Source organism: Molossus molossus, unplaced genomic scaffold (assembly GCF_014108415.1).
Source record: "Molossus molossus isolate mMolMol1 unplaced genomic scaffold, mMolMol1.p scaffold_m16_p_19, whole genome shotgun sequence".
NCBI lineage: Eukaryota > Metazoa > Chordata > Mammalia > Chiroptera > Molossidae > Molossus > Molossus molossus.
In genome coordinates this window covers 39,156,985-39,174,610 of record NW_023425354.1, presented here as the reverse complement: position 1 = coordinate 39,174,610, position 17,626 = coordinate 39,156,985, and the positions used below count along the sequence as shown (strand labels likewise).

At 44.2% G+C, this 17,626-nt stretch overlaps 2 protein-coding genes and 1 long non-coding RNA gene across 14 annotated transcripts in view; 2 read left to right on the top strand and 1 right to left on the bottom strand.

Annotated features, from left to right (window-relative positions):
- KIAA0100 (KIAA0100 ortholog) overlaps positions 1–4,929 on the top strand; it is a 30,245-nt gene extending 25,316 nt beyond the window's left edge. The window contains exons 30-39 of one of the 3 annotated variants that reach the window (XM_036269597.1): positions 343–498; positions 584–705; positions 1,280–1,460; positions 2,113–2,199; positions 2,404–2,514; positions 2,652–2,787; positions 2,895–3,025; positions 3,210–3,311; positions 3,595–3,729; positions 4,144–4,929. In XM_036269597.1, coding sequence (XP_036125490.1) covers positions 343–498; positions 584–705; positions 1,280–1,460; positions 2,113–2,199; positions 2,404–2,514; positions 2,652–2,787; positions 2,895–3,025; positions 3,210–3,311; positions 3,595–3,729; positions 4,144–4,323 — 1,341 coding nt within the window. In that variant the 3' untranslated portion in view covers positions 4,324–4,929. Of the gene's footprint in view, positions 1–342; positions 499–583; positions 706–1,279; positions 1,461–2,112; positions 2,200–2,403; positions 2,515–2,635; positions 2,788–2,894; positions 3,026–3,209; positions 3,312–3,594; positions 3,730–4,143 lie in introns of those variants that run through there. The other 2 variants (XM_036269598.1, XM_036269599.1) reach the window with 2 other exon arrangements.
- The window catches only part of LOC118634808, a 30,638-nt gene extending 13,126 nt beyond the window's left edge, over positions 1–17,512 (bottom strand). For 3 of the 10 annotated variants that reach the window (XR_004960399.1, XR_004960404.1, XR_004960407.1), the window contains exons 1-4: positions 17,407–17,512; positions 10,430–10,528; positions 9,400–9,477; positions 8,322–8,409 (exon numbers count right to left, since the gene is read on the bottom strand). This is a non-coding gene — a long non-coding RNA (uncharacterized LOC118634808). Of the gene's footprint in view, positions 1–1,511; positions 1,529–2,671; positions 2,955–8,321; positions 8,410–9,399; positions 9,478–10,429; positions 10,529–16,783; positions 16,994–17,241; positions 17,266–17,406 lie in introns of those variants that run through there. The other 7 variants (XR_004960403.1, XR_004960406.1, XR_004960405.1 and 4 more) reach the window with 6 other exon arrangements.
- On the top strand, positions 4,983–12,445 carry RSKR (ribosomal protein S6 kinase related). Its single transcript, XM_036269600.1, has 12 exons — positions 4,983–5,384; positions 5,766–6,014; positions 6,112–6,195; positions 6,327–6,395; positions 9,080–9,149; positions 9,377–9,481; positions 9,658–9,698; positions 10,446–10,473; positions 10,838–10,927; positions 11,016–11,104; positions 11,220–11,330; positions 11,781–12,445. Exons 1-12 carry the CDS (start codon positions 5,328–5,330, stop codon positions 12,000–12,002), a joined length of 1,215 nt encoding a protein of 404 aa, XP_036125493.1. The 5' UTR covers positions 4,983–5,327; the 3' UTR covers positions 12,003–12,445.
- Positions 17,513–17,626: the final 114 nt, after the last annotated feature.

Sequence of the window (17,626 nt, the reverse complement as noted above, 5' to 3'; positions counted from 1 at the left end):
GCAGTTGAGGTTTCACTTAACTAGGAAAGGTCTGAGTGTCCCTGAGACTGTAGAGCCTGTTTACTTGTTTTATCTTGGTCTCTCTACTCAGTCACTTAAATACCTCTAAGAATAGTAGCTGCTTCCCACTTCCACCATCCCTACCCTGTGAGATTGGCTTATTGTGAAATATACATTATCAAATCTTCTGTATTGGCCTACCCCTTATTCTTGCTACTAATGGTGACAGGTTAATGTGAGCTTTCCAGAAGAGATACCCATTTATTTTCCTTTCTCTATTTCAGTTTACTACAAGACTTGTTTACTAGAAGATCTTGTTCATGTCCTTTTCTATTCCTTTAGGAGCATAGTGAGAAGAAGCAGCGGGTCAGGTTCCAGCTTGAGATTTCTAGCAATCCTGAAGAGCAACGCAGCAGCATTTTGCATTTGCAGGAGGCTGTGCGGCAGCATGTAGCCCAGATACGGCAGCTGGAAAAGCAGATGTATTCTATCATGAAGGTAGTCAACTGGGCAGTCTGAAGACAGGGAGGTCTCCTAGGATGAGGGAGATCTCCTCTCAGTTTCTCCTGTTCTGGCTCCCTAGTCTTTGCAGGATGACAGCAAGAATGAGAACCTTCTTGACCTGAACCAAAAGCTTCAGTTGCAGCTAAACCAGGAGAAGGCTAATCTACAGCTGGAAAGTGAAGAGCTTAATATCCTCATCAGGTGAAACAGCGTTCTTTTCTTCCCTTTTCCAGTTCCCCATCTGGAGTAAATTTCTCTTCTTTGCCCATGTTCTGATAGTCTTTAGGTCTAGTGTATATTATCAAAGGCTGATGTAGTAGATTTAGGTACCTCTTCCTAAATGAACCTTACTGCACTTTGCCAAGTTAGGTTGAGAACAACAGAGCCCTTCTTTAGAATCATCAGTAGAGTACTTGCTGGGAAGGGAGGAAAATGGGTAGTTGGGAAAGATCACTTTTGTAGGCTTAGTACCCTGCAGCTGAACTGAAAATAAAATACCTTGAATTAATTAGTAAGGAACACAAGTATAGATCTAATCATAGAGGTAACTAGTGCAAAGAGATTACTTTATCTAAAGAAGCTGTAGAACTGAAAAAGGGATTTGTATTCCTATGGCAGGGTGTGAGAAGCAATGAATCCAGTGAAAAAAATGTAGAGAATTCCAGAATAGGTCCATCTCTGGGTTTACCTCATGTATTGTTCTAGAGAATTCCATCCCACCCCCCACCCAAATGCTGTTGCCCTTGTTGGCTTTGACCCTCCTGTCCATGTATAGGTGTTTTAAGGATTTCCAGTTGCAGCAGGCCAACAAGATGGAGCTGCGAAAGCAGCAGGAAGATGTGAGTGTGGTCCGTCGCACTGAGTTCTACTTTGCTCAGGCACGATGGCGCCTGACAGAGGAAGATGGACAGCTTGGAATTGCTGAACTGGAGCTGCAACGGTTTCTCTATAGCAAGGTATTGGGTATATATAGTCACACAAAGGCAGCTGTATTGAAAGACACTTACCTATCTCAGGAGTTTAACTAAAAAGAGAAACAAAAAGGGGCTAGTTATTATATATCTATTAATGATGGTATTGAAGGTTATTAATGAAACATGAGCAGAGTCCCCCTTAGGTACATGTTTGTAATACTAAATAATGCAGATATAGATTAGGGTGATCAAATGCTTCCTTCAGTGAATAAGATTATCCCTAGAAACGTGTCCCAGAGGGAAGTATTCTTCTAAGTCCTGCTTGAAATGGAACCAGTAATTCTATACTGGCTTTCAGCTTTCCTGCAGTTACCCATAGCATGGAGAAGAGGACATTCTTCATTCCTCCTCTGCCCTGCCCTTTTCCAGGATGTTTGGGAATGAATGAGACCATTTTTGAATTTCATAGTGACTGGGAAATACTGCTGGCATTTAGTGCCCTGGCCGGTAGCCCCCATGAGAAACATAGGATTAGAGGGTACATTGATTATATGAGGTTGAAAGAGATATCAAAAGTTAGGATTAGGCATATGGAAAACCTGAAAACACAGGATGTATAGCAATTCTCTAGCAAGCTCCTGAGAAAGGCTTATTACAGTGGATTGGGGGTTGGGGGGGGGATCTATCTTTATAGGTGAATAAGTCTGATGACACAGCAGAACATCTTCTGGAGTTGGGCTGGTTCACTATGAACAACCTCCTCCCCAATGCTGTCTACAAGGCAAGTCTTAGTTCTCCATTCCTAGCCCATTCACGTACTTTCTAGCACAGGCCATTTGTAACGGCCCTTCCACATAAACCCACTATGGGAAACCCACTATGTGGTGATCTGAGATGGTGAAAGCTTGCATGTCTCAGCAAGACCATTACTTCTACTCTTCTTCTGCAGAGGATTTGTGGGTTGATTTATCACTCTATCCTACAGGTAGTCCTGAGGCCCCAGAGTTCCTGCCAGTCTGGGCGACAGCTAGCCCTCCGCCTATTCAGCAAAGTCCGGCCCCCCGTTGGGGGTATATCTGTTAAGGAGCACTTTGAGGTTAGTAAACAATCCTTTGGAGATCCACGAACAAAGGGCAGTCAAAAGCTATCTGCATTGTTTTGTGCTGTTAGGGGTAGGTAAACTGAGGGATGATGTCTGAACTTAATTGCTTCTTCAGCCTTTTTCCTCTTCAGGTAAATGTGGTGCCTCTCACCATCCAGCTGACACACCAGTTCTTCCATAGAATAATGGGCTTTTTCTTTCCTGGTCGAAGTGTGGAAGATGATGAGGTTGGTGATGAGGAAGATAAGTCCAAACTGGTGACTACTGGTGAGAACTTCTGTGGTGGAGCTCCAGAAGACTGGGGTAGCATAGCAGCCTCAGATAGCTGAAGCTTCAGAAAGAAGACAACAGCTGGTGTGCTTGCTTTTTCATAGGAATACCGGTGGTGAAGCCTCGGCAGCTGATTGCAACAGATGATGCAGCAGCACTGGGCCCTGGGAAGGGAGTGGCACAGGGCTTGAATCGGAGTTCTGGAGTCAGAAGGTCATTTCGCAAAGCCCCTGAGGTACTGGACATGCCCCTGATGATAGAAAAATGGAAGAGTCCCACGATACTCTGTTAAGCCTGGCTAGGGATTTCTTCTGTTACCTTTGAGTTTATTCCAGGGGTGAAAGGAGATGGAGATGTTTAGGGTCCTAAGTTTCTTCTAATGGTTTCAGGCGTTCACATTCCTTTCCTGCCTTTCCTAGCACCCTGTAGATGATATTGACAAGATGAAAGAGCGAGCTGCCATGAACAACTCCTTCATCTACATAAAGATTCCACAGGTTCCACTGTGCGTCAGCTACAAGGTCTGCTCTCCAGCACTTTCTAGAACAGGATGGGAAGGGAATCAAATAAGATCATCATAGATTAAAGATAGGGAGTTAGGCCAGTTTATGAAGTTGGCCCATGGGTGATAAATTTGTTTCCTCTGCTCCCATTATCAGACTGCAGTAAGGGGAAATCAGTATCTGTAGTTGGCCGCTATAGGAGGTACTAGACTTGGACTAAAGTACTGGCTTGGACTAAAAGTGGCAGCTGATATATTTTTTCCCTTCTTCTTTCTCTTCTCTCCCCATCCTTCTCTTGCAGGGTGAGAAGAACAGTGTGGACTGGGGTGACCTTAACCTGGTGCTGCCCTGTCTGGAGTACCACAACAACACATGGACATGGCTAGACTTTGCCATGGCTGTCAAGAGGGACAGCCGCAAAGCCCTGGTTGCCCAGGTATCCTGGCAGAGTTCATGGCTGTTTGGATAGCAGGGTCTGGCAAGCAGATCCTCTGCTCAGGAGCATTTCATTGTAGGATGTATTAACAAGCAGTCTTGGGATGGGGCAGGTGAATAAGTGAGCAGCTTTTATTCCTGCTCTCTCCATGACTTTGCTCAGATGATTATATTGAGTATTTATGTTTCATATGTTAACTACTGTTGATTTCTAGGAAACTGAGGGCTGACACAACCTTAGGCTAAGAATAGGTTCTAATTAAACTATAAGCTTCTTGAAAGCAGAGATCATTTTAGGATTTGAATGGCTCCATTGTGCCTTTGTGTACATTTAAATCTTTATTGATTCACTGTGATTTATTTTGCTTGTCCCACTAATATTTACCTTTCCTTTTACTCCTCTCTAACCTATCAGGTAATCAAAGAGAAGCTAAGGCTGAAGCCTGCAACAGGGTCAGAGGTCCGGGGAAAGCTAGAAACTAAATCAGACCTCAACATGCAACAGCAAGAAGAGGAGAAAGCCCGGCTCCTCATCGGTTTAAGTGTGGGCAACAAGAACCCTGGCAAGAAGTCCATTTTTGGCAGGCGCAAGTGATCTGGCAATCCAAGAGTGGCTGCAGTACAGAATCTGACTCCGGCTCAGGCCACAGGGACTTGTGGGGAGGGAGGCACTTCCCTTTATCCATCAGGATTTGTTGGGGTTAGGAGCCCACAGGTTATTGCAGAGAGAGGCACTACACTTTAGCAGCTGGCCTGTTCTCTGTAGAGCATGGTGGATAATGATGCTGAGTTCTACCTCACACTGATCAGCAGGCCCAGGGCCAGAGAGGCATCAAGATCCAGGGAATGGTCCCAGGACTAGGATCTGGTTTCCTGGGGGTCGGCTGAGAGGGTGGAGGACAGTTCTGATCAAGTGTGATAAATTTTTATAAATAGACATATATAAATATATATATTTCTCTAAGTATAACTGCACTCCTCCTGTACCAGAAAGTTGGGGGGGGGGGGCAGGACTGATCTGTCCCTCATTCCACTGCCTTGTATGAAAGAGGTATTAGTGTTCTGGGAGAATCAGCCCCTCCCCCAATCTGTGCCAAGCTCACTTGGGGAGATGGCAGTAGGAGCCAGGGCTGGCCATGGGGTATGCCCTGGAAAATGGTGAGAAAATGATTTAAAGAGAAAAAATATATTTTAAATTTGATGCTGTTTTTTTTTTTTAATTGTGTTGATTGCATGGGTTTAACTTGTCTGTATCCTTCCCTCCTCATCAACCAAGACACATCCTCTAGCTTCCACTCTAATGTGGGTGGCCTCTTCCCTCCTGCTTAAAAGTGTATCACAGATATTTCCCAGCTCTGTTGTGACACTGGCCCTATGCTGATAGGTCTCTGCACATTTTAGTTCTGGTTGTAAACGTATTCTTAACCAGGATGATAGGACTGGGGGATAAGGGTGAGATTTGGCTGCATCACTTGTATCTTTAGCCATGAACAGCAAGTAAAAGGTGGGGCTCATTTGTAATGCAGCATCACGGGGAGGAGTTGCTTATATAACTGGACAGCAGATTTAGTGAAAGGAGAGAAGAGGCAGAGGCTGGGAATGGGAACAGTGAACTGTCGGCAGGGGCAACATGCCCGGGTGGTTGTTTCTCATAAGGTAGGCTGTGGGACTCTGGCAGCCTGTTTAGGGGACATGAAGGAGACCCGAGCTTGAGGCCTGGGAAGTGACTGGTTAGTAATGCCCACTGGGGGTGGGGAGGCTATACTGTGAAAGTATCCCAGCTCCATACTGGGAGGTGCAGGATGAATCTTTGGTGCCTCATAGGGGAAATGTCTAAATACTGCTTTCCTAGAGGACTTGAATTATATTCAGGAAATCTAGCCCATCCTTGGCCCAGAGCAAGAGCAGTGGTGGCAATTTTGCCTGGTCTCAAAAATATATCTCTAGGGTTGGGATTAGAGGGAGTGCCTGCTGAGATGGGCAAAACCTGTACTGCCTCAGGGGCAGGAGGTCTAGAGTGGCCCCCTTGGTTCTCAGCAGGGTGGCAATATCCAGGGCCCCTGGGTCCGAGGCTGGAAGAGCCTCTGGTCAGGTGTGGGGACCACCAGGTCAGGCCTGGAAGAACTGTGGGGACTACGGGGGCATCAGTGCCAGCATCAGGAGCCCCTGGAGCCAGCTCCACTGCTGGTAGAGAAGCCTCTGTCTGAGTGGCCAGTGCCTCAGTTCATCAACCTCTTTCTGCCGGAGTTTCCCATTAGGCCCCTTAGGGGGCATCAACAGCTGAAGGTAGGTCAATGGAATCACTGGAAGGGGTCTCAATCTTGGAGAGAAATCTAGAAATGACCAGAATCTCAATTGCCCTGTTCTCCATTTTTCTGAACAGGTTTTAGGCCTTGTGGCTAAAGGTTCCTTTGGAACGGTCTTCAAGGTGCTAGACTGTGGCCGGAAAGCAGTATTTGCAGTGAAGGTAGGGACCTAGGTACTCTTCCACATTATTCTCTAGCCCCTGCCTCCAATTTTGGTTCCAGAAAGATTGAGAGGAATAAACAATTCAATAGCACTATTCCCCTCTAGGAGTCATCATTCCTGTTTTTATAGGTGGTGCCCAAGGTCAAGGTCCTCCAGAAGGACATCCTGAGGCAGTGCAAAGAGGAGGTTAGCATCCAGGTACGCACAGAGCCCTGGAAAGGATTCTAGGAAGAACTAAACTACAGGTGGAGGAAACACCTTTCTCCACTATCCTGCTTTTCCTGGTTCTGCCCCTCCATCTGCTTCAACCAAGTAGATCCTGGGGAAAGTAGCTATCAGCAGAGTTAGTCTACATCCTTTTTTTGTTTGTGGTTGGGAACTTGTTCCAACTCATTTTATGAAGCCTGCATAATCCTTTTTTTTAATCCTCACCCGAGGATATTTTTCCATTGATTTTCAGATAAAGAGGGAGGGAGGGAGTGTGGGAGGGAGGGGGGAAGAGAGAGAGAGAGAGAGAGAGAGAGAAACATCAAAACATCAATGTGAGAGAGACATCAATTGATTGCCTCCCACATGACCCTGACCAGGGCTGGGGATCGAATTGCAACACAGGTACATGCCCTTGACTAGAATCGAACCCTCAGCTCTTTGGTCTGTGGGCTGACACTCCAACCACTGAACCAAACTGGCCAGAGTGAGGCCAGCATAATCTTGACACCAAAGCCTGGTATGGACACGATCAGAGAAGGAAAACTGTAAGCTGATCTCACTTATGAACGTAGGTACAAAAATCATAAATAAAATACTGAACTGTATGCAACAATACATAGAATGAAAATACATCACAATCAAGTTGTATTTGTTCTAGGAATTTGAGATTGGGTTAACACTTTAGAAAAATCAATGCAGGAACTAATGCTTCCAGTCAAGATGGAGCAGAGGGACTGAATTTACTCTCAACCATGAAACAACCACAAACAACAACAAAAAAGACCATTTAATAGAAAATGAACAAAGGAACTCACAGGTTCTTCACAAAAGAAGATATCCAAGTGACCTGTATAAACATATACATATGTACATACATATACACACACACGAAAAGGTGCTCAACATCCTTAGTCACCAAGGGAAGTGCAAGTTCAAACCAGAATAAGATACCCCTACATTCCTACCAGAATGACTAAAATAAAGGGAGGGGGAGAGAAGGAAAAGAATTATGTGATATTTTTATAATATGTAGGAAAATATCTTTCAGGATTTCCATCAAGGTTGTTAACTATAATTCTTCTAGTGGAATTATCAGTGTTTTTTTTTCTTGTTTTGCTCATCTAAATTTTCTAATTTGTTTTGAAAAAACACATATAGCTCCTATAATAAAAATTCTTTTTCATTTTTAAAAAATGCAAACAGAGCCCTGTCCGATTTGGCTTAGCGGTTAGAGCGTTGGCCTGTGGTCCAGAGAGACCTGGGTTTGGATCCCGCTAAGGGCATGTACCTTGGTTGCAGTTTGTCCCTGGCCCTGGTTGGGTTTTGCGGGTGGCAGCCACTCGATGTGTCCCTTTCACGTCGATGTCCCCCCCCCCCCCAACTCTATCTGAACAAAAAATGGAAAGGTATCCTCGGATGAGGATTAAAAAAAAAAAAAAGCAAACAGAAAAGCATGACATTCTTGTGATGTAACTATGTTGAGTATAATTTTAATTTTAAGCTTAAAATATGAATTACTGATTAATTAACAATTTTGAGTCAAATATATCTTGCAAAAAATTTTATGGTTTTCTATTATGATACCATGATTTGAAATGTTAAAAAAAAACCTACATGATTACATGCAAACATAAAATTGATCTGTTAGCACATACAGAATTGGAATGTCAAATCATTCAACACTGAGTCATTAGTATGTACGTTCTTAAAAACATCTGCCGCTATGGCCTGGTGATAAAACATATAAATAAGTCTATTAGGCAAAAACAGCTAAATGAACTTTAAAAAGCATGAAGATTATGATGAGTTTCAAGCATTAACTATAAGAACGTTTGTCAAACTCCAAATGCTAGGTGACAATTTAGCAATCAGGGATTGCATTTATGTAAGCAGACAGCTTAACTGAACTTTTACCTTTAAGTTTTAGGTGATGCCCTGTCCGGTTTGGCTCAGCAGTTGGAGAGCCGGCCTGTGGACCAGAGAGTTCTGGGTTCGGTCCCCGCTAGGGGCATGTACCAAAACAAACAAACAAACAAACAAAAAGTTTTAGGTGACATTCAGCTTTTACTACAAATGGGAAGTATTCCCCCCATTACAGAGGCATTGATACACTGCTCTCTGTACCTGGCATATCCTAGGGGAGTTCAGCTGCCATCTTCTCTGCCATGTTGCTGCTATCATGGGTTTCTGAGAGACACCTCATAGGACTCCTCCTTTTAGAGGGACTAGTCTCTTCTGAAGCATTTGTTGTGTTGTCGCCAAGATTTGCTGACGGTTACCTTTATCCCCAACTTTTGTTGGCTGTACAGTAAAAATTTTCTACTTCCCACCCTCCTTTTTTCCTCCTCCCTCCCCGTCTTCCTCCTTGTGCTGGGGGAGGGCACAGCAACAGCAGTTTCTTCCAGCTACTGCTGCCCCTCCTGGGCAAGCTCAGCCTCATCTTGGGCGCCATCCCAGCCTGTGGCGTCAAGGAAATCTCCAGCATGTCCCAGTGTGTTCTTTAGTATTATGCTGGTTCCCCAGATTACCAGGTAAACAGTCCCAGTTTAGTTAACCTAAACAGAGGTGGGGCAGCAAATCCCTTTCTGCACAAGTAGGTATATTCTGACTTCTTGGCTGCCCTGATCCTGTTATCCTGTTCTTCCTTAACTTCCTGTTTCTTTTGTCCTTAGAGACAGATCGACCATCCTTTTGTACATGGTTTGGGAGACAGCTGGCAGGGAAAACGACACCTCTTCATTAGTGAGTGACTGGTCTCTCTCTTCATTCCCAAGGTCCTTCTACCATACTCCCCATCTGAGATTGGACTCCTTCCTTTGGCTTGTTCTGCCTTTGCTCTGTTCCCTTTTTCATAGCACTTCTCTCTCCCAAAGACGGCATGTGGCATCAGTTTGGGCAGGAGGCCTATAATGCCTTGAGCCCAGGCACAGTATCCCCCAAATATTGCCTAGACTTCTGGTGCTTTGCAGTGTGCAGCTACTGTAGCACAGACCTGTACTCCCTGTGGTCCACTGTTGGCTGCTTTGCTGAGGCTTCCATCCGTCTCTTTGCTGCTGAGCTGGTCCTGGTGCTGTGTAAGTGAAACAAGAGTGGTAATGGAAATAAGGGCAGAATTAATGGGGGGAGGGGCCAAAAAATTGATATTAATTATGAAGGTCAAAGAACAGGGATAGGGATGGAGTGGGGCTACTAGGGAAATTGGAAAGGACAGGAGAGCTTCAGCACACCCCATGCTTGCTGTCATCCACAGGCTATCTCCATGACTTGGGCATCATCCATCGAGATGTGAAGGTAGAGCTAAGTGCTTTTTTTTCTTTGTTTGAGGAGAGGCCTTAGTAAGAAGTTACACAGGTTCAAGAAGGCATGGGGGCCCTAGCTGGTTTTGCTCAGCGGCTAGAGCGTCGGCCTGCGGTCCAGAGAGACCCGGGTTCGGTTCCCCCTGAGGGTGCATGCCTGGCTGGTCGTGCAGGTGGCAGCCACTCGATGTGTCCCTTTCACGTCGATGTTTCTCTCTCTCTCTCTCTCTCTTCCTCTCCCTCCCTCCCACTCTATCTGAACAAAAAATAGAAAAATGTCCTTGGGTAAGGATAAAAAAAAAAAGGCATAGGGGAGCTAAGAACAGCTGACCTTGGGACCCTCATGGCTGCTAAGAATTTGGGCAAGGACCCTCCAAGTATAGACCTGAACGTTGAGTTGGGCATCTTCTTCAGCAGGGGTGTATACATGATGAAAGAGTGTTGAAAGGAAGAGGATGGCCCTGGCCGGTTTGGCTCAGCGGTTAGAGCATCGGCCTGCAGTCCAGAGAGACCTGGGTTCGGTTCCCGCTAAGGGCACATACCTCAGTTGTAGTTTGTCCCCAACCCTGATTGGGTCATGTGGGTGGCAACCACTCGATGTGTCCCTTTCACATCGATGTTTCTCTGTCTCTCTCCCTCCCTCCCATTCTATCTGAACAAAATATGGGAAAATGTCCTCGGGTGAAGATAAAAAAAAAAGGAAGAGGATGAATAATAACTTCTCACCTGTGATTTTTTTCAGATGGAGAATATCCTTCTGGATAAACGAGGTAAATTCTTCTTTTCCCGGAATGAGAGGTACTTCGGTTTGGGAATGAGCCATGGCTGATGAGAGATGGAACAAAGTAGTACTGTTGCATGATCATTTTTGTTGTTGTTGTTAATCCTCACCTGAGGATATTTTTTCCATTGATTTTTAGAGAGACTAGTGTGGGGGGCGGGGGGAGAGAAACATGTATGTGAAAGAGACACATCAATTGGTTGCCTCCCGCATGACCCCAGTGGGGGCCAGGGGTCAAGCCTGCAACTGAGGTATATGCCCTTGACTGGGAATCAAACCCATCACCCTGTGGTGTGTGGGCCGATGTTCTAACCACTGAGCCACACCGGACAGGGCTGTGTTATCTTTTATAGGTCACCTGAAACTGACAGACTTTGGTCTGTCCCGTTACCTGCCCCAGGGAGCTCGAGCCTATACTATTTGTGGAACTCTTCAATACATGGGTAAGAAAAAGGCTTAAAGCTGGTGGGTAAGCACTGGGCAGTAAGATAGCCAACAGATGTCAATGACAAGTATTTTTCAAATCTGTAGCCCCAGAGGTTCTGAGTGGAGGGCCTTACAACCATGCTGCTGATTGGTGGTCCCTGGGTGTCTTGCTTTTTTCTCTGGCAACTGGAAAGGTGAGAAAATGGTAGTGATGCTGTACAGAAAAGAGAGTTTTGCACTAATGGAAAGACCTTAGGAAACTTTGCCTTCTTCCTACTAAGAAATGACACCCCCTATCCCTCAACTCAGTTTCCTATGGCTGCAGAGAGAGATCATGTGGCCACGTTGGCAAGTGTGACCCACTATGACTCTGAGATCCCAGCTTCTCTTACCCAGGGGCTCTCACTTCTGCTCCATGAGGTAAGGGTGCGCATTACTTTCCTGTCTGACTACCAAATAAACCATTCACTCTCTCCTTTCCCTGTCATTGAAGTAGTATTTCCCCATTCCTCTGATTAATTTTTGGGGGGGGGGGTACTCCAACTTGATCAAGTATTATGTCACTACTTGCCCTCTAACCAGCATTTCAAATTTCATTCCTGAGTTCCTGGTCCTCCAAATATCCTCTCCATCCATAACAGACAGGTTACTTCTGAGAAAGTGGGCCTGCTTTCTTACCAATACAACTCCTTTATTCCTACATTTGCCCACAAATTAACCTGTCTCTCTCGTTTACAAATCCTTTCCTCTTTAGGGTTCTTTTTTTTGCCCTCCACAGCTCCATGAACTTCTTTTTCCTTTTCCGCCTTTTCCGTTAACAGCCCCTTTCCTAACCCTGTCCTTATTTCTTGTTGATTTGTTTCCCTTCAGCTCTTATGCCAGAATCCCCTCCAGCGTCTACATCATTTGCATCACTTCCAGGTCCACCCTTTCTTTCGGGGTGTGGCCTTTGACCCAGAGCTCTTACAGAAGCAACCAGTGAACTTTGTCTTGGAGACACAAGCTACTCAGCCTAGTCCATCAGAGTCCATGCTGTTCAGTGACTTTGACTGTAACCTGGAGTCCTACCTGGTCTACCGCAGCCTTGCTTGAGCCCCCTTTGCTATAGATTGGGGCCCATCTTGGAGCCTGAAGATCTCCTCCACTGCTAACTCAGTATGACCCCTTGATGATCCAGTTTGTTTTCACTTTGCAGCCTCTTATCATTCTGTTCTTCTAGGCATTGTACCAGAGTTTAAATCTTGGGCATTCTGCTACTCACAGCCACAACTAGCCCTCATCCTATTATACAACCCACCTCTCAATTCAACATCTGGATCAGTGTGTTGACTTTTTCTCTGCTTTCATTTCTCCAGTGCTCATACCCTGAAGCTTTTAACCAGAGGCTTATTTCACTCCCCACTCCTTGTTTCTGCATCATGTTTCCTTTCTTGAGCAGTAATAACATTTCATGAGTTCCCAAGGTGCTATTTGTGTGTTCAACAGGTTTGTCAGAAGCAGTATGATATTTTTCAGGTCTCAGAAAATGGCATTTCAACCCTTAGATATGCACCTAAAGCATATGATTCTGGGGGCTGAAAGCCATCTGTAATAAATTTAATTTAAAAAATTTAAAAAGTTAATGAATCACAACAGCCTAATGTGAGGAAGAGAATAAACAGAACTGAAACATGGGTGGATTAAATATCTTTAGGGGGTAATTGAAATAGTTATTCAAATTTTTTCCAAAACAAAACCTTTGAAAGATATAAGGATTCTTAAGCTGATCGTTGCCCTACACATCTCAGGATTCAGTTTCTAATGGGGAAACCAAGGGATTAAGAGGCATGACATCAGCCCTGGCCAGTTTGGCTCAGAGGTTAGACTGTCGGCTTACGGACCAGAGAGTCCTGGGTTCAGTTCCCACTAAGGGCATGTACCTCGGTTGCAGTTTGTTTCTGGCCCCGGTTGGGGTCATGTGGGTGGCAACCAGTGGATGTCTCTCTCACATTGATGTTTCTCTTTCTCTCTTCCTCCCTCTCTTCCTCTGCTCTATCTGAGGATAAATGCAAAAAATATCCTCGGGTGAGAATAAAAAAAATAAAAAAATAAGAGGCATGACATCAACCTCAAAATTTAAGAACCTTTTCCCTTAGTAAGGAAAATCATCTGGACCTTAAATTCATCTACATTTCTGGCCTTTATGACTTCTTTTCATTTTCTCTTTAACTTCTCAAAAACTTCATTTTTGTTATTCTTTGGTTACATCTGATCTCTTTTTCCAAAAGAGAGTCTGGAATGTATTTTGTGTACTTCTTTTTTTTTTTTTTATCCTCACCCAAGGACATCTTTCCATTTTTTGTTCAGATACAGTAGGAGGGAGAGAGAGGAAGAGAGAGAAAGAGAGAAACATCGATGTGAAAGGGACACATCGAGTGGCTGCCACTCACACAACCCAACCAGGACCGGGGACAAACTGCAACCACGGTACCTGCCCTTAGCGGGAACCGAACCCGGGTCTTCTGGACCGCAGGTCGATGCTCTAACCGCTGAGCCAAACCAGCCAGGGCTGTGTACTTTTTTTAATTCTGTTCCTGGATTAAGGCAGATTTTCCCTGTATGTAGCTAGCATTTTATTGGCCTTTTTAGAATTGCTTTTTCTGGATTGCACTTTGGCAATTCGTATCAAATCCCTATAAAACGTAATTGCTGTAGATACTGTAAAGAGTATTTATGATTACAATTCATAATGTTCTTTTAAAAAATGCATAGGAGAAATTTCTCTGCACCCAGTTGTGCTTTTCCTGAATTGCTGTTTGGTTTTACCTTAATATTTACTAAATATTTAACTGACTGTATTTTTTTCCTTCATATTGATGCTAGACTACTTAGAGCCAATTTGTGGCCCACCTCTATCCAGCAAGGGTTTAGGACTTTATTATATGTATTTTGTATGCTAGCCATGTTCTTGGTTTCCTTTATTTTCTACCTTTATTTTCCTATGTTTAAATTTTTTTGTTCTACTGTATATCTACATCTTTGTAAACCTTTTGGGAATGAGGTTGGGATATAAATAAATAAAAGAATGTATCTTTAATTGTTTTTATTATCTCATTTGTTTCTCTTTAGACACTTTTTTTTTTTTTTAGCTTTTTTACATTTAAGTTATAGTGACCAGCACTACTCTTTGGATAAAAACCCTGAATACTAGAAATAGGAGTTAATGATTTCTAAAATAGTAGTTAAGAATATTGGGATTTAGGAGACCTGGTGCCTGAATCCACCAATAACATCTGTGTCTTTACACAAATCATTTTAACCTCTCCAGATTTTAGTTTCCTATGTATAAAATGAATGGGTTATAGCTACTGTTTTTTATTTATTTTTATTTTTTAAATCCTCACCCAAGGCCATGCATAGAGAGAGAGAAACATCGATGTGAGATACGTCAATTGAACTGAAAACCTTTCGGTGTATAGGACGGCACTCAACCAACTGAGCCACTCAGACTTGGCTAACCATTGGTTCTTAATTGTGAGGGATGGGTTTCAGATTTCTGTGATGCCTTTTCTTTTTAAATATGTTTTCATTGATTTTTTTGTTGTTTTTCTTTAAAGATTTTTTTTTTTTTTTTTATCCTCACCTGAGGACATTTTCCCATTTTTTGTTCAGATAGAATGGGAGGGAGAGAGAGGAAGAGAAACATAAATGTGAAAGGGACACATTGAGTTGCCGCCTCTTGCATGACCCAACCAGGACCGGGGACAAACTGCAACCAAGGTACGTGTCCTTAGTGGGAACCGAATCCGGGTCTCTCTGGACTGCAGGCCAACGCTCTAACCACTGAACCAAACTGGCCAGGGCTATTTTTATTGATTTTTTAGAGAGGGAGGAAGGGAGAGATAGAAACATCTTGCACTGTATTGTTTCACTTGCTGTAATAAGCATCTATTATTAAAAAAATTTTTTTTTTCTTTGTTGATTTTAAAGAGAGGAAAGGAGAGGGAGAGATAGAAACATTGATGAGAGAGAACATCGACTGGCCGCCTGCTGCTTGCCCCCCACTGGGGACTTGACACACAACGTAGGCATGTGCCCTGACCGGGAATTGAACCATTGACCTCTTTGTGCATGGGTCAGTGCTCAACCACTGAGCCACACTGGTCAGACAAGCATCTATTATTTTTATAATTTAAAAAACACTGAATTTAAAAAAATTATTACACACCACCAACAAACTAATTGTGTTTATTTTACCTATTTACAGTGATATTTTCCCCCTCACATCTACTCCTACATATCCCCCCTAATTTGCTGCTGGAAGCACCATATCCCTTTGTCTATACACCTGGCATCTGACATACCAACTGCAACAAGGACTAAGCATTCCAATTCACACATTTCTATAATATATGAACTTTTACTATCAGCATTTAAAAGCTTTCCATCTTGCTCTGGCCAGTCTGGCTCAGTGGTTGGAGCGTCGGCCTGCGGTCCAGAGAGACCCAGGTTCAGTTTCCGCTAAGGGCACGTACCTTGGTTGCAATTTGTCCCCGGCCCTGGTTGGGTCGTGTGGGTGGCGGCCACTCGATGTGTCCCTTTCACATCGACATTTCTCTCTCTCTTTCTCTCTCTCCCTCCTGCCCTGAACAAAAAATGGGGGAAAAAATGTCCTTGGGTAAGGATAAAAATAAATAAATAAAATTAAAAGCTTTCCATCTTGTTTTTTCTGTTAGTTCCCACCCTTGGTTTGTTGAATCTTTTTGACCAAAAGTAAATATAGCTTGGGATTCCTTCTACTGAGTCTTGGGCAATTCCAGGCTTAAGTTTGTGCTCTTATGTTGTCTTTCTCCCAGTTTTCCTTTCAAGCAACTGTTATTTCTAGTGCCTGCAGTCTGGGACCATTATGTTTCTACAACAGTGCTGTCCAACAGAAATGTAAACCTCATAAGTAATTTTAAATTTGTTAGTAGCAAAAGAAAAAAATTTGCTAGCAGCTACACTAAAAATGTAAAAAGAAACAGGTGAAATTAATTTTAAAAAAGTTTTATTATTATTAATCCTCATCCAAGGATATTTCTCCATTGAATTTTAGAGAGATTGGAAGGGAGAGAGGGAGGGAGAGAGAGAAAGAAACATTGATTGACTGCCTCCCGCACGGGGCTGGGTATCGAACCTGCAACCCAGGTACATACCCTTGACTGGGAATTGAACCCGAGACACTTCAGTCCTTGGGCCAGCACTCTAATCACTGAGCCCAACAGCCAGAACTGAAATTAATTTTAATATATTTTATTTAACCCAATATAGCTAAAATATTTCAACTTATAATCAGTATTTTATTTATTTAAAAATTTTTTTTCTTTATTGATTTTTAGAGAGAGAAGAGGGGAGTGGGAGAGAGAGAGATAGAAACATCGATGAGAGAGAACATTGATTGGCCACCTCCTGCATGCTTACACTGGGGATTGGACCCACAACCTGGGCATGTGCCCTGACCAGGAATCGAACCGGCAACCTCTTGGTGCATGGGTCGATGCTCAACCACTTAGCCACACTGGCCAGGCATATAATCAGTATCCCAAAGATATTTTACATTATTTTTTATACAGAGTCTTCAAAATACAGTTTGTATTTTACACCTAAAACACATCTTAATTTGGGCTAGCCGCATCTGAAGTGTTCAGTAGCCACATGTGGCTAGTGGCTATGGTATTGGACAACACGGTTCTCAAGGAACACATCCCCTGTGGGCCCTGCAGTTCATAACATTATAGTTCCTCCTCTTTGGATTATTGCCTTTTCCAAATTCATTAAGACTTAAGTGTAAATAAGGTGCTGTAAGTGTTCAAAGGAACATACTTTATCACAAACTATTATCTCTGAATACTTACTTTTAGTTGTTTCTAAAACTCAATTCTACCTTCAATGGCCAGGTTTTCCGTACAGAGGGGATTTAAGTGGCAGGAAAATGTAGTTGGTAGTGTGGGCTGGAAGCTTGACTTCCACTTACTATCCGCGGGACACGGGGCAAACTTCATGGTCCATGACTCAGTTCCTTCGTCTGTAAAGGGGTGATATTTACAGCACCGACTTCACTGATTCTTATGAGGATTAAAGGAGTTAATACATGTGAAGCATCTGTAACACTGCCAAGTACACAGTAAATGTTCAACACACGTTAGCTAGTGTTCCAGTCAACCCGCCGCAGGCCCAGAGGTAAGTCCCACGAAAACACGAGAAAGTCTGAAGCGGCTAAGTCACAGCGCCGGTTGAGAACTGTCTCGGGCCATTTCGGACGCAGGACCTATGCGCCGACAGACCAAGCCCAAATACAAAACACTCCGCTCACCTTTCCCTTCCAGACTCCCTGGCCGGCTCTTTTCTGGCCTAGGCTGAGCCGCGAGGTAACTGCGGGGAAACCTGAGGAGACTTCCTAAGGCCAGGCCACGGAGACCTTTCAGACAGGGTGTGAGGGTGGCCCACTGGAAGCAGAAAGGATGGGCTGGCTCCTTACCTTTCCAGCCACCGAGGCACCCTCCTCGGGGTGAGGCTACTACCGGGCCTTAGGCCTGGCGCACCTGTGCTGAGGGGTCCGCCAAGAGAACGCGCGCGACCGTGGGGTGGGGGCGGGGCCTCCGCTGGCCCCGCCCACCGCCCGTCTGTCTCGAGCCCGGAGCGGACGCGCCAGACTGACGCACTGATGCTCCGCAGCCAATCCGGAAGCGTGGAGCAGT